Source organism: Pseudoliparis swirei, chromosome 20, assembly GCF_029220125.1.
Source record: "Pseudoliparis swirei isolate HS2019 ecotype Mariana Trench chromosome 20, NWPU_hadal_v1, whole genome shotgun sequence".
In the NCBI taxonomy this organism is placed as follows: Eukaryota; Metazoa; Chordata; class Actinopteri; order Perciformes; family Liparidae; genus Pseudoliparis; species Pseudoliparis swirei.
In genome coordinates, this window is record NC_079407.1 from 14,701,097 (window position 1) to 14,721,727 (window position 20,631).

Here is a 20,631-nt window from a genome sequence, read left to right on the forward strand (position 1 = left end):
CCCGAGGAGCGCAGCGCGGACAGGGAGCAGCTCTGTGTTTATATCTGGAGCCAAATCAGCCTCATGCACGAGGAGGAGGAGGAGGAAGAGGAGGAGTGGACAACTTTTACGCGCATTTGGCGCCATCAGCGCTGTCAAATTAGTCAAGAAAAAAAAGGAAAAACAAGACTTCTGCTTCAGACGATCAAAATATGAATACTGACAAAGCGAACAGTTGCGCAGAATTATTAGGCTAAATTAGCTGGGACTCAATATGATTAAAAAATATTTACATTTAGATTTGTAAACTACCGTAAGTCCGACTGTCGGATAGGCCCATATTGTTGGTGCAACCCAATAAGGAACAGACTGGAGCATCCACACACAGTGTACATCGATCCACACAGTTCCTTGAAAAATGGGGCGCCAACTTTGATGTAATTTTTAATCAATTTACCAATTAATCCAAGCCGCAGGCCTCAGCTGCTTTATATGAGCCATCACGTTCACGCATGTGTTCTCTCACCTGGCCACAACTAAATGAGTTCAGTCATCACGTTGCCACCTGATGGAAAACATCTGCTGTGACGTCATTGATTGAAACGTGACCTGATAGCAACACTGCTGTGTCGCGCGGTGTTCTGCCCAAAGTCCCTGGTGGATCAAAAACAAACTGCACTATTCACCCTTTCAGATGATACCTGCTGTATAGCTAGAATTACCCTCCATATGCATACTTGTAATTTGAAAGCATTTATGTGTTATATATTTATTATTCCTATGGGCTCTTGTGGCTCCTACTTTCTTCCCCTTCGTATTCTATGTATCATCAAAACCTCCCAACATTTCCTGTAGTAGTGTAAAAAAAAGAGTTCAAAGGTCAGACAGGCAGATAAAAACGACTTCTCACTTTGAAGAATTAGCATCTTAAGACTGGATTATGAATTATACTTTATGTATGGACCATATGGCATGCAGGGTTTTTATTAGGTCCAGGCCCAAGAGTGCATGCATGCAGTAAGTCTCACCTCCACTTGTAACAACTTTATCTTGTGCTTCTTTATCATGTGCATATGTATCATGTGCATCTTTATCATGTGAATTGCAAGATTCAGTCTCCACTGTTGCACATTTCTAATGTTGCCTGTTCGCCTCTGAGTGTACTGCAATCTGCATGTTCTCTCTGCATTTCCTATGATGCAAGTCTAGGACACTCACTACTGGCAGGCATGTAAAAATGACTTACAACTGCTTTTTAGTTTATTATTTATTTATTTTGAGTTGTCATGAAAGGACAACATATCTGGAAGCAGGTCTGCTTTCTGCACGAGGGCCGGAGGAAGGCAAGTCGGTCAATAAGTGTCTTTGGGGTGTGGTAATGTAGAGAAGCCATGGAAGCTAATGGAGTGGTTTCTAACCCACCAACACCACACACAGCTGCAGGAGCTCCTCTTCCTCCTGGTGTATAATATTCTACAGCACTTAGTCGTGATGGAGAGAAACAGCTTTACTGTCCTTAAATCTGGTGAATTACTGCAGCCTAACATGTTTATTTGACATCTCTTTGTTTACATTAATAATAATAGCATAAATCAAGTTGTGATCTGGTTTCAAAGGTTTGAAACCCACAGACAAACAGGTTCAGATTACAATTTTCTGTTCGTCGGACAATTTTCAAACACTTATCATGTCTCCAAATTGCAGGGAATTTGACTACAGATTAAAAGAAAGAAAAAGAACAATGGCTCCTTTAGGCGAGAGATGGTTAATTAGACAACAGAGACTGTTTCCTAAAAGGAGACAAGGGGATTTGTGCTTTATAAATTAAGCTTATTGTCATTGTTGCGATTAAAGGCATTGGAATCCACCGTGTTCGTGCCAGGTGGTTTGTGGAAGCCAAAGACACGTTTGTGTTGCTTGACTTCCTGTCGTTCAGCTGTGACAACGAGCACAGAATGAAAGTGAGGTGGCACCGGCACACGCCTCCCTCTGTGTGGTGGAGAGACATGATTGCCGAGGTGGTGAACTGGATTTACCATTTCAGGCTCTTATGTTTAAAGTAGGGCTGTGAAACGATTAAAAATTTTTATCGGATTAATCACAGGTTTTTGTGGATTAATCATGATTAATCACATATTACCGATATTCTCGGTATATTTTGTGAGAACATAGAGATTTATGACAAAAGACGGATATATAGATTTATACATTATTCTATACAATGGTGCTGCAACTCAGCAGTTATTTAGCAGTTTTCTTCCATATGGAACATTAATACATCTTCATCCTAAACAGAATGTTTAACCCTCCTGTTACCTTTCGGGTCAATTTGACCCCATTCAATGTTTAATGTCGGTGTTCTTTGGGGTCAATTTGACCCCAGGCTGTTTTTCACTGTGTCAAACATATCAGAAATATAAACTGTTTTATTTATTTAAAGGGCTATTTAGGTAGTCAACAAACAAACATAAAGTACCTCACACTTAAACTTGGGAAACAATATTAATTCTAATAATTTTCTGGAGGTTTTAATTGCTGGGGTCAAATTGACCCCGAGGGTAAAATATGTTCGTAAATGTAAAGGTAACAGGAGGGTTAAACAGAGCATTTTTCTCTTGTTTGTCAACCATTAACTCCACCATGATACAATCTAAAGGTGGACAGATTGACAAGTGACTTTTTTTGCTCGGTCCCGATGCGCGCGCACGGAGCTCTGTGGCGCGCCAGACGGAGATCGATAAGTGTTAACGCAACGCGAAGAGACAGAAATGACATGCTGCTGTGGAGATACGATCAACAACAGACGTTTAGTTTAATAAAAGAACAAAGACGTGCTATAGAGAACATGTCAGGGGGCGGGCCAATCTCTTTAATGTCATGTGATCTACCAACACTACGCCGCGATCGACTGGCAGGTCGCGATCGACGTGTTGAGACCCTGATCTACAGGAAGTAAAAGTCGTAACAAGGTTTCCGGAGGTGAACCTGCGGAAGGATCATTACCGATGAACAGACCGTCTGCATGAGAGCGGACAGAGTTCAGATTGAAGTGGTGTATTGGAAGCTCATTTTGCAAGTGACTTTTTTTTCGTCCCGACGACCAACAACAGACGGATTGGAAGCTCATTCTGCGCATGCGTTAAATGCGTTAAAAAAAAAAACTAGTTAAACCTGTAATTGGATTAACTGAGTTAACGCGTTATTTTTCACAGCACTAGTTTAAAGCTTTTGGGTTTGGCGAGGAGATGAGAGCGAGTGATGGCACCATGGGCCGCGAGGAGAAGAGAGACCAGCTGGATGGATCGTGAACCCCCGCAGACTTTCCAGAAAGAGTTATTGTGCAGACCCTTCGCCTAAATATCCTCTATTTTAGTGCAGCTTCCTGAGCCCAGATGCATGGACCAGCAGGCACAAGGAGCCAAACAGGAAGTGAATACGTGTCGCTGATAATTTGTGGAAATGGGTTGATAGGTAAAGGTGGGAAAGATTTCTGACAGGGTCAAGAGAAAGCCAGACACTTAAAACTTAAACAGCAGTGTTGTTTAGGTCTAATAGCATTTGTTGACTGATCTAAATACCAGAAAATGATTGATGTTAATGTCATTCATCATTTCCACCGCCCTCGGACATACACAGTGTGTCTCCCCTGACAGCAGTGGCCTTTGGCTCCCCCCGTTGGTGGAAAGTACCACTAAAATGATGGTGCGTGCATATTTATCAGAAAACCATCATGTTTCATTTAGAGATGAACGCAAATGAAGAAAAAACTTACCGCAAAGTAGTGCGGCATGACATTGCAATTATATGTATACATCTATGTACTTTCTGACAATTCAGTATTCCCATAACCATATTGTCATGTAGTTAAGTATTAAATTAGGTTCTTCAACTCTGAAAGGCTTAGGGGTATACCGTCCATCCATCGGTGCTCACCAAATGAAGCTTTTACTATTTTTTTAATACTACTTCAATCCTATAATTTCTAAATGCTACAAAAAGCCCACCCGTGTTGTCTCCTCAGAATCACTGCCGTGTTTACAACATCTTGAGAAAATCACTTTTTCTTGGAAGTGGGCCACATAGGAGATACCGGAGGAGCAGATTACAGTTTGCGGACTTTGAAAGATAGTAACGTGAGCTAATTTATTAAATATCCCCCACCTTAAATTCATAAGGAAATGTTGGAAAGACTATTCAGGTGTTTGCGGAATAACCGATACATAACTTTGAGAGATACAGTTTTTCTTTTTAAGTGTGATTTGCATAGCTTAATCTCAAAGACTCACTGTGCAGTGTTTTGTGAGTGTGTAAACACAGTGATTGGTGGTGGAATAGGCTGCGACACAAGAGCCACTCGCTTAAATCGTACCTATAGTCCAGCATTATTCATTCTTAAATATTACCAAAACAATTGTAATTGTACGATGTGCTTTCAAATCAGTTTAAAGATGTTTTGTTCATGAATTAGCTGCTAACAGGCCTTAGGACTGATACACTTTTGAAATGATATCGAGGCCAATGCTAATTACACAGTAAACAGCAGCAGTGATAATTGTAGGTGATACATCTCTCAGGAAATATGTTATTACGTTTGATCCATTATTTCAAATTATTTCTGTTATTTAAATGAATCACTCTCTAAATATTCCAGTTCTAAAAGACGAGAAGAAGAGGAAAAGTTATGACCTGAAAAGATGATTGTAAACAAACGCTGATTTGAGGTGGTGTGAAGAGGTCCTGATGGGGGTGTGGAAGAGCCGCTTTCAGACACTCTCTTTGTTATCAGGACAGAGAATAAGCAGCAGAGGAGTCGTGATGCCCACTGATCTTTCCCCAGGTGTTGGCAGGATGGTCTGTGACAAACAAGCGTTTACCTGCTGCTTCAGACAGAGATGAATGTCCCCTGAGGATGAGTCAGCCCACAGCGACTTTGCCTCTTTGTGTTTGTGCAAACCAAGGCCTGATGATTCATGGGCAGAATAATGACAGGGCTTTTTGAAAGAAGGGCATGTATGTATGGTCAACTCTGAGTTTATCTTGATCTGTTGTTCAGGTTATAAACACATAACTTCGACGTTTACCTTTCTTGCGTAAAGTGTACAATTTCTAATCCAAAATGCAACATTGAACAATGGTGTCAATATTTTGCAAGTGGAAGCAATAAAATCAATACCCTCCGCTGCTGCTGACAACCTAATACCTTTTCTTCCTCTTTGAAATGCACAGAGTGGCCATTACTTTGAATATGGTGATGCGGGGACGTTGGTTGCCGGCTTTGATCTCACTCAGAGCCCAGGTAATATAATAGCTGTGTCAGATTACAGGATAGTCGGCACGTACACAGGCCCCAAAACCTCAGGGCTCAGGTGGCCTCTGTATCACACACACAGACATCAACTGTCCCATTTTCATAGTAATGTGCTTTTATTCCATCGATTAACTGGAGAGATGGTACACAACCCTGTTAACACATGCACACACGCACACAAACCGGAACACCCACTGTCAGACCGACACAATTAATGGACCACAGCTAACAGGTTCACTTGTTTTTGTTTTTCTTGATTTATGGGAGCAACAGCCAAACCGTATGATAACAACTGCACACCATACATCAAACAAATGCAAATCTTACAACATTATAAATGATCAGTCTTTTAAAATGTGGCAAACGCTCTCTGTGGTTTACCAGAGAGGGATCACTTCATAATCAGGGCTGTGGATTGATGGTAATTGTGAACTGAAACACATAAGTGCGGACACCAAGCAAGCAGAAACATCCAACGGCACACAATGTATAAGGTTTGTTTTTTTCTTGAGGTGTTACACACACACAGGACAACGTGAATATTTTCTTATTTTGCTCACAAACAGAAAAAGAAAAAAGAAATGTGACATGTTTGAATTCATCAACCAGTCTCTTTGAACAAAATGCCACTGAGTAGTAAATCAGCTTTGACGTGCAGCTCTGAGCCTCCGCTTTCCCCCCCTCACAGAAACATTGCTCCTCTACACATCTTCATCAAGTTTCCTCTCAAGCTGGTGATCTGGGAAGAACGCCTGCACACTCTCTCTTGGTGGCGTCGTCAAACAAGCCTGTGACTAAAGAGACATCGCACACGAGTGTGCCCAGGCCCCTCACACCCCAGTCAGGCTTTCATTCAGGGTGGACATGTGGTCGATCACGCGGTTGGCCTGTCTGGGCCTCTGGTGCAGCAGGAAGAGGCGTTTGGCTGCAGCCCTGTACTTCCGAGACATGAGGTTGTAGACGACGGGGTTGATTGAGGCGCTGAGGTAGCAGAGCACCATGGAGGCCATGTTGAAGTTCTGGCTCAGCATGGCCGTGTCGTAGTCGTCCACCTGGGCGAAGAGGTTCCTGCCGATGTGGTAAGGCAGCCAGCAGACGATGAAGGCCAGCACCACCACCACTGAGCGGGAAACAAAGTCAGGTTTAAGAAATAGCTCGGTAAATAGGCTCTCTTTACCTTCTTACCGAGCGTTAGACAAGAAGATTAGAACCAGACTCTCTACAATCTTTAATTCTAAAATGAGTGTGTGTCATAAACAATCAGATACTCTGCTTTATTAGGTTACAGTTTAATCAGTTGCATATTTTCAGATGACTAAAATATTTTTTTATATAGTTCAGACTTTCTTTTGTTATTTTGTCAGGAACCCCGTCGGCTTCGAAGCAGTGAGAGGATAAATACACCCTAATCTTAGATAACCATGGGTTTTCAGGTAACATGTCACATTGGACATTTATTAATGACCAGCAGCACTTACCATCAAAAGAACTTCTTCTCACACTCACACACACTCTTACTTGTACAACTCAACCCGCCTGCAATTGGCCCAGACAATGAAGGGACCTTTTCACGAGACGTGAGCGAGCTAATTGGAGCATATATGGAGCAAACATGCCACAAATCCAAAGCAGAACTGAGCTTTGTGCGGCTTCTCCAAGCCACACAAAGCTCAGTGCTGGGTGAGCTCATCACTAAGTCACTGGTATTGGTCAAGAAGCCCCCGCAGATAAAATTAGCAGTAATGTGTCAGATGGATGCAGCCATTTCTATAAGGAAAATACATGTCCATTGAGTAATTAGAAGAGGAGTATTTCTGGCTCATCAGCCTCATTATCTGTGAATGAACCAGTTATCTGTATGTTGAAGACCTACATGATGAACTCGCATAGTGAACAGATGCCACAGATGATGTATTTCATCATTGAGTGACTCCTGAGATGAGTGACACCGGCAGATTTACAAGGAGCCCAGGGTTGTGGCAGCATGCACATCTCCATTAAAGTTGATTTATGAAGGGCTCTGATGACAATCCAATTTGGGATTCGCCTAAAGTGGAAACAAATGGCAGCAAGTCTGACAATGTGAGCTCTGTGCACTGTGTGCTCACCTAATGAACAGCATTACTATCCTTATGACTGTGTCTTGATTTAATATTTGGTTCATACAGATTGGCCTGGCCACGGTTCTTTACTGTAAAGTCTCCTGTGCAATATGAACTGCACATTAAGCCAATCAGTGATCAGCTTCAGACAAAACGGAATAAAAACAACAAACACACATGCCAATCAAACAACAGGGAGCTGGATTTGATAGAATGCTTTAGGTTTTAAATGTAGAACAAATCAGTGCTTTAGATAGATATGATAACAATATTTACACCCGAAAGAGCCAGTGCGGAAAACAAGAAATCCTCAATTCTACGGAAATCTGTCGTCTGTCAATGAAACAGTGAATGAAACAATGAAACTGACTTTGTAAACAGATGGAGAGTTTCACAATGCCATCACTCCTGAATCTGAGTGGCCTGGCAATGTGAAGCAGAGAAAGGTTTTAGAAAGCAGAACATAAACATCTGTCTGCACTCACCCAGGATCTTCACTGTTTGTCGGTGTGAGCGCTCACGGGCCAAAGCACCTTGCAGGTCATTTTTGCTTTTCCACAACTTGCACCCGATGGAGCCGTAGAGGAAGAGGAGGCAGAGCATGGGGCAGAAGAAGTAGGTGGTGGACACCCACAGCATGATGTGCAGCTGCCCGGAGCTGATGGCGTAGTTGGTGTGCTTGCACTGCCTTGTACTGTAGTCTGGGTGGGTGTCATTGTCATACTCCACCCCGACCAGGAAGAGTGTGGGAGCTGCGGACACCAGGGCAAAAACCCACAGGGCGAGGATGATGTACTGGACCCTGCGCCTGGTCACCAGCACCTTGCTGCGGAGAGGGAAGCTGATGGCCAGGTAGCGCTCGATGCTCAGGGCCGTGATGTGAAGGATGGTGGCAGAGGTGCAGCCCTCAAAGATGTAGTGATAGAAGCGGCACACCGGCTCCCCAAAGAGCCAGGGAACGTACTTCCACAGGCGGTACAGGTCAAAGGGCAGACAGAGGAAGATGACGAGGTCAGATACCGCCATGCTGGACAGGTAGAGGTTGGTGGTGGTCTTCATGTCCTTGAAGTGCTGGATGATGAGGATGGTCATGGTGTTGCCCGTCACCCCGACGATGAAGATGAGGATGCAGATGACCGTGACGGGGATGAGGGTGGAGGTGGGGAACAGGGAGCCCTCGTAGTGGTGGTCGTCCATGTTGTACTGGTCCATGGCCTCCGCTCCAGCAGCATGAAGGTCCACCTGGGGTCGGGTCCAGGGCATGCCGTCCTTGTGAAATCAGGACTCACCAGGCAGCTGAGGAGAGAGATGACAGCGTGACAGGTACACAGACCACTTTGTTTCATCTCTCAAAACTCTACATTATGTTCACATTACTGCCAACATGCTGTGGAGAAAAAAGATCATTTGTTTTAATGAGAGGCAGCTGCTGGTTTCTAGTCATTTATGTACATTCTGAGCATCTGTTTGTGGCATTTTAGTTTAACACAACTCAATTATCTACACAGAAATGAATGGAAATCAGCGGCTTACAAGACAAATATATTTTAAAAATATGAAAAAAATATTAAACATCACAACAAATTCAATTCAATATATAGTTAAAGCAGCTTTTAGTTAAAGGGCAACATCCCAGATCAACTGTAAAAGCAGAAATCCCATCACAGTGTGAAGTAAATGATAGCCGGTGGCTTTACCTTTAAAACTGAGCTGAATCCCTCAGACCTTTGAACTTTAGGGTCTCTGTTGTGTTGAAGTGTGTCGATGGAGAGCAGCAGCAGCAGCAGCAGCAGCAGCAGCGGGAGAATCTTATGAAGTGGCAGAGCCGGTCCCTGATGCTCAATAACCAGTCGGTGCTCTGGTGAAAGACGGAGAAATGAGCACCTCCTCCAGAGCGCTGAGCAACAGGGAGGTCGTCTCCTGTGTGGGTCTCAGTCATCTTCGTAATCAAATGACAACGGGACAGATGTCGGGAAAGAACAGGAGATGGAGGCAATAGGATTGGAGGGGACCCCCCTCCCACACACACACACACACACTTTTGTTCTTATGGTAGAATAAATGCAGATTTAGGATCGTACTAATCTGGACTGAGCATAACAATAAACATATAAAAGGGATATAACTTTATTAACTAATGCATTAATCAGTCATATCTACGGGTGTTTGCCGAGCTGTCTGGAAGATGTCACTGAAAAAACAAATTGGGTGTTTGATGAATGGAACAGCAGCCCAGACTGCCCGTCTGATTGGCTTCATCACTCCTCCTCCTCCTCCTCCTCCTCCTCCCTCTTACGTTACGGATCTGGCCTGTTCTAATCAACTTCAACAATGCTGGTGAGGAGGAATTCCATTTGAAGAATTTACATCAGGTTTGGTCATACTTTGAGCTGTAAACAGAGACTTAAAAGGTCAAATGTTTTGTGAGTTTTTCCACCTGAGGACATTCCGATTCTCCAATATGAGAATACAACCTTTAATGTAACACTGTGCAGCAAGTCAGTGCACAGTGCGCTGGACCTCACATCCCACCAATCCACACATTCTGAGTTGTTTCAGTCTGATTCCGAGTTTTGGAGTGAGTGTAGACAGCATCCCCATGCGTTGCGAGTAAAAGGTCATGAACACGGAGAGACGTTTATTCTTCAGTTCCTGATCTAGAGGTTTTCCTATTTTGCGTCCAAGGAAACATTATTCACCAAAGCCTGGCAGACCTGCTGGATGGCCGGCGGTGTGCTCTGTTGGTTCAGAGCCAACATATCCATCACATCTAAATGAACCTTTGAAGTCACGCTGACATCGGGGTGGATTCACATGTGTACACTTAGCTGATGCACAGCCGGATGCACCACTCGGACCTCAGAGGGGCAGCGGGAATGTCCCTCTGAGGTCATTGTGTACACCTGGCAACGCAACACGACAGGGAAAGCTTGTGTGCGCTTTCTTAAATAAAAAAAGAAGCAGAAAAAAAAAGAAAAGCTTTCCAGGCCTTCTCTCAACAAGAGCCAACGTTGTTCATGGAATGGTGACGGAGAGGAGTAAGTCCACTTTCACCCTCGTTAATCATTGCTCTCCTGCCCACACCACTTAGGTGTGCTTGTGCAGTGAACAGGAACCCGTCTCTCCTCCTCCAGAAGCTTCCATCCAACAGGCGTTGTCACATCCAGATGAAATGCTGCCAGCAGCTTGATTATTATTATCGCTGTGTTGATGTTCCATCAGATTTACATTTCTCTGAATGCTTCAGACACAACATGAGGTAAACGGGGAGCAAACCCAAGGAAAGAACTGCATGGGAGCTTTTTCCATTGTTTTAGGGGGATGTTGTTCCCACCTGTTGTTATCATCACCTGAAGAAATACAACGGAGGTATTCCAGGAAATGTAGATGATTTTTATACAACGAAAGCATCCGACAGGCGGCTTCCTTTTCTTTTTTTGAAGTCTGGATACTATGTGCTGGCACATTCGGTCCGTATTGCGGAACTTGTGTTGCTAAAGGTTTTTGTTGTCGTGTCACTTTGTTAAACTCAACGTAGTCAAGAGGCTCACAGCTCTGCTCCTTGGTGAGATGTGAGGTATTTAAGTACACATTAATAACTAAAGGACAAGACAGAAGCCCACCACGGTGCGGGGGAATCCTCCGAGAGCATTGTTGCATTTATAGCACCTGAGATGATGCGGCCACCACTGGCTTCTAGTCAGTGTGTCTGAGCATTACTGTGGTTATCAATGACGGCTGCAACTAACCTCTATTTCCATCCTAAAATAATCAGCTCATCTTTTTATTTTTATTGATTTAAAGTCAATAAATTAAAGATTTCTGAAAAATGTCCATCTTCAAATGTTGTTGTGTTCGACCAACAGTCTAGTATAAAGAATGAAGCTACTTACGTCATGAAAAGCAACAAATAGTTTACATTTCAACAGATGCAACCAGTGAATGTTTGGTGGTTCTGCTCGATACATTTCTTTAATAGTTCATGGATTATAAATGACATCTCCTGTTGATCGATACCATTATAGACGGATGAACGGGGAATGAGAAATACGTGAGAGGTTTGACCTGACGGCCAATCAAAAACAAGTATTTCATGGCTATTTGATGAACAATCCAAAGACAAACATAACACAAAACTTTAAACACGATAAAGAATTATAAATCTTTTATTGTGCATGTATCATTTGTAGATATCATGGCTATACAGATACACTTTAGATACATAACTATGATTATACATTTTGCCCATAACAAACATTTTAAAGTGATATGTCTGGTAGTATGTATAGTATAACAAATTTTCATTTTGGAATGTACGGTGTATGAGGTAACTGCAAACATTCAAATTACATAAAAATGGTCTCCAACTTTGTGCATATTTTACTCATTTTGTTAATCTCGTCAACCTACGGTATAAGCCCAGGATGGAGCGGCGTTAAAATGGCACGTTGCAATCGCTATCAAAAATAGGAATTTGATTTCTTTAAATGGACGAGGAGACATCTGCAGAAAGCCTGGAGGACCAAATCATGTAATTATCCAAGGTGTTTAGCAAGGTACCTGTATTTCATTGTTACAGTTGCAACAGCAGTTATCTGCCCCAAAACCAACCAACACTCGACCCGACGGCCAGATCACCACTGGACACGCAGCGTCAGAAATCTGTTACAAATACTAAACACAGAGAAAAGGCAAATTTAGATTCACAGGAAGTACATGATATAACACATTTTGTATTTGCCATTTGCGTTCCATAATTCATGAGTACTCAGGATTTATTATTTTCTCTGGAGAGTATTAACTTATATTACTACAATATTATAAAAAAATATATACTTCACACATGTATGACCAGACGAAAGAAATCAAAAGAAAATCACAAGCAATACATTATACTACTTTCCATTTCTCCCCCGATTACGTATGTTTACTAACATCCCAACATTTTTTTTGCACAAATAAAAGTACATAAAACACATTGAAAGTTTAGACTAAAAGAAAAACAAACGACAAAACGTAAGAGAAATAAAGAAAATTCTCCCGAGATTTTTTCCCTCTCCAATTAAGGCCTCTGAAACAACTGGTACATACTTTCTTTTTTTTTTCGCTGAGAAGATCAGCTGTTTCAGTGACACTTCATGTGGTACTACGACTTTTAAAAACACCCAAAAGACAAGTAGGCGTTGCACAATCTCAACGTGTGTTCTATAAAATGCATCACAAGACCAAGACGCAGTCAGTCAAGGTTTTCTTTCTCTAAGGTGCAAAATCAATTACTGGGGGGAAACTAAATAAAACAGAACATACAGATAAGCATAAATTTTTTTTGTGCTGAACAACAACATTTCGGAGTAAAGCAGCAGTATAACTATATGATAGTAAAAATAATTAGAATTCGCTGTTGGTTTGTTTTTTTGTTTGTTTTCTTACTTTATACCGAGTTTATTTCCCCCCACAAAACTTACAGGTCCTTGCGTCGTCACTGTACAAAAATATACGAACATTTCTCCAGTCATTTTTGCATCCTTAAACATTCAGAACATCAAAAAGCTTGGAAAGTGCTAAATGAATGCTCGATAGTGTGAACAGGATTCTCATTCCCGTTTCTCCTTCGCAGTCGAACCCTTAAACTCCAGCGGGGGTTCAGGGGCTCTGGACCCGGCCTGAAGCCTCCCAGCCGTGTGCCTCTGTGGCACTGACGACACACAGAGTACACACACACAGTACACACACCTGGACACACACCTGGACACACACCCACTGTGCAAACACTGGCCCACCAGGTCCTAGGATCAGATCGCACATCGGCTACAGACTCGCCTGCACACTATTTTTGGAACACATCCATCAAAAATTGTTTCATACTGGATACATATATTGAAATATAAATAATGACTATGTCTACTATATCCACTATTTATATACACATATAGTTTGTTTATTTTGGAGAGACGATCGGGGAGGTACGCTTCGACTCATGTACTTGTTGATTACGGTATTTATCATGTTCTTGTTGATATGTAATCAACGCGCCCCTCCCCCGAACGCCTCACCAAAACAAACCACATCCCTGCCCATTGTTTTGCGCGGGAAGCTGATCACGATGAAACAAAAATCGGAACCTAACAACTGATACCACAACGTTGGGACTGGGTGACGAGGAGTCACGGGTACCAAGTAAGGTGTTACATGCTCAATTATTAACTGCTATTGAGCAGCCATCCACCAGCCCTCGCTTCCTCTGCACCACAAAGCAGCTAACGCGATTACTGGGGGGGGGGGGTACAAAACGGTAAAAACAAAACAACATAAAGAGAGAAAGAATAAAGCTATAACCCTGCAGCTGGGTGGTGTAAACTGCTTATTTAATGACAAAGTACTGGATGACAAAAGCGATGAGGATGGCGATGACGGCGAAAACCATGAGGAGGAGGAACGCGCACTGCTCGTCCGTCAAGCTCCGTCTGGCCCGGTTGGACTCCGCGCCGGCCCTGGAGCCCGAGCCGGCGCCCACCGCCATGTCTTTCCGCTGGGGTGAGAGGGTCACCGTGGGGCTGTAGGGCCCGCTCAGCTCAGGGGCGTCCTGGGACTGCCTGATAGCGCACACCCTGAAGCGGTAGTCGCTGTTGGGCTGCAGGTTCTGGACATGGAACGATGTGCCGGAGCCTTTGTAGGCCTGCGAACGGGAGGCAAGAGCAGAAGAAAAGAGATTCAAAACAAAGATAACAGGGTTTTTTTATTATCTTAAGTCATAATGTTTATGATAATATCTCACTGAGGGAATGCTATATAAATTTAAGGAATCCTGAAACTGGTGTCACATATTGGAGAAATTAGGTTGCTTTGTTAATTTGCGTTTGGACTGGACAATGAAGCTGACAAAATAATGTCCACATTACTGCTTCTACCAAAGTGGATGAAACTGCCATGCAGCTCTTCCAAGTGTCACGCATCATAGGGAAACAAACCGTTCTGCACCCCTCACTTACAATAACTCCTGATTGATTTTACAGTGATGTTGTTTGTCGCTGTGGATGTGGGGGGGGGGGGGAGGAGTCATCTTGCCGTTCACCCAGCTGACACACCCACACGCTTTGAGACGACCGTGTGTATCCGTTTGGTTGCTTTCATTTGTGACAGCAAACAATGGGATTAAATTAAATTCCTACTGTATATTAGTGATGAATTAGGAATGCAATTCAAACTATCAGAAGCCAGCCAAAGTACACGAGCCCCGTTGGTGCCACGACTGAAGCAAAGTGCCTCAATCAAACTCCGATCGGGAAGCAGGTGAACAATGGCCCGTCTCATACACGGCGCTCTGAGTCGAGGCCGCTGGAACTTACACTGAGGGTTGAACCAAAGCCACGCAGGAAGGCAGACACGCATGGAAACGCCTTGATTCAATCGCCATGTATGATGTGGTGAGATTAGCATAAGCCTGCAGTGGCCATTACTCCAGGTTAACGTGGCTGGAGGCCAATGAGAGGGATGAATATCCGGGCAGGGGCCAGACACCTGGGACACCTCATGGATCAATGACCTTTGCATAATTGGCCATTCAGGCCCTGCATCCATCCGCACCATGTCAGCGTGACGGAAGTTAGGTCAGCCGCAGGTAAGAAATAACATTATCATTGTCTTTTTAAATAAAGAGAATATTAACATGAATAAATAAAAACCACAAAGAACCAAACCGTCACACGACAACGTCAGTACCTGTTTAAACTCAGAGTTTCCCATCATGCACTGCAATGTGTAATTGATCGGGTCCCCCTTCATGGGCGACATGGCCTCCCATGTGACTTCACAGGAATTGTCGTCCAGACGCTCCAATTTAGGGACTGGAAGAGAAAGAGAGCGCCGATGTAAAGCAGAGGTGCTGCTGACGGTGGCAGACATCTGCAGTCTCTCAACACCGGTCACATCAAAATAAGAGATTGATCAATCGGATCAAGGATTCTTCATGAGGAGGAGTAGAAGTTACTGTCCGACACCATAAATGACAACAACATCGGCGTTGCTTTAGTTTTTGTAAAGTTTGAACTCTTAGCAGTGGTGCATCCTGTGAAGGGCAGAGCCACATTACAAACACCGCCATGTGTGGAAGAAATAGCCTCACCGCCATTTGGTTTGAACTCATGTGGGGTAATCTAAAAAACCTCAGGGTTAGAACTCAGTATAAACCACATTGGCTCAGGCTGGTTGTTGTTTTGGAATTTCTTCATATCCAAATAGCGGCAAAAGATAAACACCAAAGTTACTGTAAACATTCTCTTTGAATCGGAGCTTTGGGGGATTTCTTGAAGTCTATCTGCTACAGAAACAGTTTTGCTTTAATACAAGATAACTCCCTTTGCTATGTGCACTGGCTCAGCTGCTGATGAATAAAGAGTGAATTATTTTATAATTATCATTGTCATAATAACCATGAGCCATGCTCTTCTTTAGGTAGGTGGCAGTTGAAGAAAAAACAAGCGGAATAAGTGGTTGTTTCAAACTCGTTAAGTGCCCTAGTGTGGTAATCATTACAAAACACAGTGGCTGGGAGAATTTGAATAATTTTGGAGGGTCCACTTCACTGTGTGGGGAAACATTGTTGAGTAAAACCGTCAAACTTCCAAATGACTGATGAATAAAAAGAGGTGCCGCTTTGGGAATGAAAGCACGTCCTCAGTACGGACTTAAAGTCCAGGATCAAAGGAGGCTTTGCTCAGGCTTGTTGAGACCGGAGCTCAGAGCCGAACAACTCGTGATGACAGCAGACGAGTGAATCTCGAGCTGCCGGGTACTAATCAAATGCAAGTCAAACTTGGGTCACCCAAGGTTAAAATCTGAGCGCGCTGGGTGGCTGTCTGTATGTCAGCTGTACGTGTTTGTAAAGGTAATAAGAGCTGATCTATATCATAAGAGAGAGAGGACCACCACGTTACCTTTCACAGGGGCTGGAGGAGAGCGTGGGGTGGTGAATGTGTAAACATTGGAGAACGGCCCTTCGCCCGCCTCATTAAAGGCCTGGATGCAGAACATGTAAGAGGTAGACTCATTAAGCCTCTGGACTTTGTGTGTGTGGCATGTTCCTTTATACAAGGAGATAAATCTGGAATGACAGAAACACACAGAGAGCGAGAGAGAGAGAGAGAGAGAGAGAGGATTTAATGAGCAAAACGAGACAAGTGATTCCTCCGTCAGGAAGTATACCGTGGGATAACACACAGCAGTTCCCATCTCTCTGTAACAACACTCTTTCGGGAGCATTACTTTATGCACCCCGCCCTCCGCGGTTCAGTCGTCTGAAGCTTTTGCTCAAACACCAGTCTCCTCTCTTACCGGTTTATCTCTCGTCGGGTAACTTCCTCTCGTCAGACTAATGGGCCACTGACCTGCCGCTCTTGTCCCCCATCTGCAGCTGATACTGGAGGCCGTCTGAGGTGGTGGCTTTGGCTGGGCCATCGCCCCACTTGAGCCTGAGGGTCTGGTGGCTGAAGGCGGTGCACTCCAGGCGGGGTGGCTGTGGGGGAAGGGGCTTCGTCTTCATCTTAAAGGTGTGACTAAAGGGGCCTGCTCCCAGGCTGTTCAGGGCTTGGATTCGGATCCTGTGGAAGAAGCAGACGAGAGATCATCAGAGAGCTGGAAGGACATCGACGACCTGAGCAGAAACACTGCAGCGTCAGTCAAAGTGGAATGGACTGCATTTTATTTCAGTGGCAGATATTAATGTTCAGCCGCACATTTTCTGCTGTTTTGGCTCTTGAACTGGTTCTGAACCACTCATCCTGTATAGCAAGCTGAACGTCTTGGCTCCATTGCCAAAGTCCGATATGTTGAGCCAAAACAATGAAAAACATGTCACTGTCCAGCTTCCACTGTCCAGCATCCAGACTGCACTGCATAACTGCCAAACCTCTGCTTCCAAATGAAACCTCGTATAATCGAACCAGTATTAAATACACCCCCGTGTGGATGACTTTCAAACATTAATCCACGGCCGGCCTTTAATTAAATTTAACGCTGCATATCTGAAGTTTCCTGTAAAAATCTATGTTTTCTAAACAGGCTTCAGCCTTTGGCCAGAATAACCTGGATTCATAAATGTAATTACGTGTAGTGAATGTTGTCCCTTTGGTACAAAGCAACAGTGTGTGGTGTGTGTGTGTGACTTGTGACCAGATATCCAACAGTTTGAAATGTTATGTCTGGTTGACATCTGAAAGGTGCAAAGTTGGGTCGTACACGCTTGACGCAACATTTCGGAACCGTTTAGAGTTGGATGAGGAAGCACCGACCTGTAGCTGGTGTCAGGCTGCAGATGCTGGATGATGCGCTTGGTGACGGGACCAACAACGAGGGGCTGGCGCTCACCGAGGTCAATCAGGTAGGAAGTGATCTCAGAGCCGTGGTTACATGGGGGCTCCCAGCTGATGCCCAGGCAGGTGGACGGCGAGTAGAGAGATGGCGGCTGGGAATCGCCATCCTCCTCTTCTTCCTCCTCCTCTTCTTCTTCTGCATCTACTGGGGTCTCATACCTTCGCAGCGCAGACTCCTTCACCGCGTAGATGTTGCTGACGGCTGCAGGCACGGAGCAGGGCGTCTGGCACAACACTGCGTCGCTGAAGGGCGCCACGCCCGCCACATTTACAGCCTACACAAGCCCAAAGAGACAGCTAATTAAGGCAACGCCAAGGCTCACTTGGGATGTGGAAGGACGCGTGTCGTGCCCATGTTTGAGCACAAGGTTACGTTACAATGTAAACAGAACTGCAATTGGTCCCAACAAGTATATTTGCCATTTGTCCAATAAATCAAAAAGAAACATCAATCAAATTCCCCCTGATGCGCCATGAGTTTGTTGATACACAGCCAAAAGAAAGCATCGGTCATTCAGGATTCCTTCTGATAATGTATTTAACTAAACAAAACAAGCAAACAAAGGAACTCCAAACACTGCCTCTCCTGCGCTGGTAAAAAAACTAAACAAAGGCCTACCCAGGTGCATGCTGGTCCTGTACCTGCCTACTCGAGTACCCAATTACCGAACAATCAAAAGACTAAATATATCAAGACAACAACAACAATGAACTAGAATGGGCACTCGGTAGAGCGCATACCTTCGCATATCACAAGCTTAGGCATTGAATTATGAACATTTTGGCATTAGTTGGATGCCAATTGGACACAAATGTATTGCGCTATGGTAAAAAAAAGATGTTGACCTTTCCATGACCTTGACCTTTGACCCGATTGATCCCAAAATCTATCAAATGGTTCCCGGATAATAACCAATCATCCCACCAAATTTCATGTGATTCAAGAAGATTTTGACCTGTTCATGACCTTTGACCCGATCGATCCCAAAATGTAATCAACTGGTCCCCGGATAATAAACAATCATCCCACCAAATTTCATGCGATTCGGTTCAATACTTTTTGAGTTCTGCGAATAACACGCATACAAATAAATAAATAAATACACGGCGATCAAAACATTACCTTCCGCATTTTCAATGCAAAGGTAATTAAACAAAAAACTATTACAAGAAAATGCTATTATAATATATCTAAACATCCAACCTAAATAAGCAAAGAACCTGAATGATTAAACAAAAGTACTTGTCAATAAAATAAGTAAATACTAATATCAAATAAATACCTCGAAACATAATGTTTCTTATTCTCTATCCAAACCATAAAGTACAACAATAAAATAAAGGACATATTTCAAAAACTAGGACCATGAGGTTTAACTATTATGATGGAGGTCTGGTTATATAGCTCGACCGGTGTAATATTTCGGGGTGGTCTGGGTCTGAGTTCTGCCTGTACTGTGTGGACCAATAGTGGCGGTGGGGAGAATAAACGCACTGCAAGAGTGAGAAGCAACCAGTGTCTCCACATTCTTCCTTTTTTGGCCCGAGAGTTCAGCACGGTCTGAAACGTCATCCTGAAACGGACCCAAGGGACAAAGCCAGTGTTTTAAGGGCAGAATCTGTCTCTTCTTTTACATAACTGCTGTTTCAAATGATCACAGTGCGACAGCAGAACACTGACATGGTCTAAATCACTGCTATATCAGCCTGATCATCATGACCAGCATTAGTTAGCCAATCAAAACATGCAGGGACACACTGAATCAAACCTCGGTTCACCAAAACAGCAGATCACAGAAAACATATCGTCACCTGCTACGCAGATGCTTAATATATTCAAACTGACTCATCCGTCTGCACTGATGTGAGAAGAACATGTCAAAAAGTTCAAATGTTCTCCAAATCGCTGCCAATCAAATCAAGTAAGGAATCTTCAAAACCTGAACATCTGGAGAATGCCTTATCCCTAATCCAATGTTCAGAGCACGCTTTACCCACTCCATCATCCACACCGCTCATCCTCATTAGGGTGGCGGGGCGCTGGAGCCGATCCCAGCTGACATTGGGCGAAGGCAGGAGACACCCTGGACAGGCCGCCAGTCCATCCAGGGCACGCTTTACCCACCGAGCCAAAATGGTTTCTTTGCCATACCATTAAGATTCACCAAACACCTGTGAGGCTAATGAACCCCCTCATTTGATCAGATTTATTCTCAAAGACCCACACTGAAAAGGTTGTGTGGTTTTACGGATCTTTTCTGTACTTGTATAATAATAATAATCTAATCATTGTGAAATTTAACGAGTCTTCATTTTACTGGGAGCCCCCTGAGTTCTTTATAATAATTGGGTTTGGAAGGTGAGATCTGATTCTGTTTTCAGGCTGTCAGAGGAACAGATGACAATTAGGCTTCATAAAATAAAAAGTGTTTCCTAGTGCTCACCTGTATCCTGCAGAAGTAATTGGTTGCCGGCAGCAGCCCCTTCATCTCATGGCTGAGCCCTGGTCCACTGTAACACACCTGCATGCTGCCCTCGGCAGCTCCCCACTCCAGACGAAGCTCTGTCACCGGCGCTCCGTTGCAAGGAGGAGCCTGGTAGACAAACACCAATAAGAAAGCCACCCAGCACTTCACTTGATGACGCAGTTTAATCATTAGCTATTTGAGAATTTTTCAATAAATATCCGCAGAATGACGCATGAGTTATTATAATTCATGCATGTCAGTGAAGGAATAGAAGTGGAGCTAGTCTTACCTCCCAGCTCACAACAACACAGCTGGGGGATTTGCATGTGGTGGAGGGAGCCTTGCACTGCTCAGGGGCCCCGGGGCCGGTTGTAACCTCACAGCGCTCCGATAAAGGTCCAAACTAT

The 20,631-nt window shown here is 43.8% G+C and overlaps 2 protein-coding genes across 2 annotated transcripts in view; both read right to left on the bottom strand.

The window, feature by feature from the left end:
* Nucleotides 1-5,459: 5,459 nt before the first annotated feature.
* Nucleotides 5,460-9,239, bottom strand: mlnr (motilin receptor). Its single transcript, XM_056441344.1, has 3 exons — nt 9,087-9,239; nt 7,875-8,685; nt 5,460-6,407 (listed from the first exon to the last, which is right to left on the bottom strand). The coding sequence occupies exons 2-3, from the start codon at nt 8,650-8,652 to the stop codon at nt 6,118-6,120; spliced, it is 1,068 nt and encodes a 355-aa protein (XP_056297319.1). The 5' UTR covers nt 8,653-8,685; nt 9,087-9,239; the 3' UTR covers nt 5,460-6,117.
* Nucleotides 9,240-11,539: 2,300 nt separating this feature from the next.
* The window catches only part of fndc3a (fibronectin type III domain containing 3A), a 46,150-nt gene continuing 37,058 nt past the window's right edge, over nt 11,540-20,631 (bottom strand). The window contains 7 exon segments of the mRNA XM_056441271.1: nt 11,540-14,065; nt 15,109-15,233; nt 16,323-16,489; nt 16,773-16,985; nt 17,676-18,031; nt 20,201-20,350; nt 20,514-20,627. Coding sequence (XP_056297246.1) covers nt 13,751-14,065; nt 15,109-15,233; nt 16,323-16,489; nt 16,773-16,985; nt 17,676-18,031; nt 20,201-20,350; nt 20,514-20,627 — 1,440 coding nt within the window. The 3' untranslated portion in view covers nt 11,540-13,750.

What these genes read in the sequence shown, in the direction of transcription:
- mlnr (XM_056441344.1), bottom strand. Translation starts at nt 8,652, where the DNA reads ATGCCCTGGACCCGACCCCAGGTGGACCTTCATGCTGCTGGAGCGGAG. An exon ending in ACAAACAGTGAAGATCCTGG is followed by an intron (nt 6,408 to 7,874) that starts GTGAGTGCAGAC and finishes TTTCCCGCTCAG; the next exon opens with TGGTGGTGGTGCTGGCCTTC.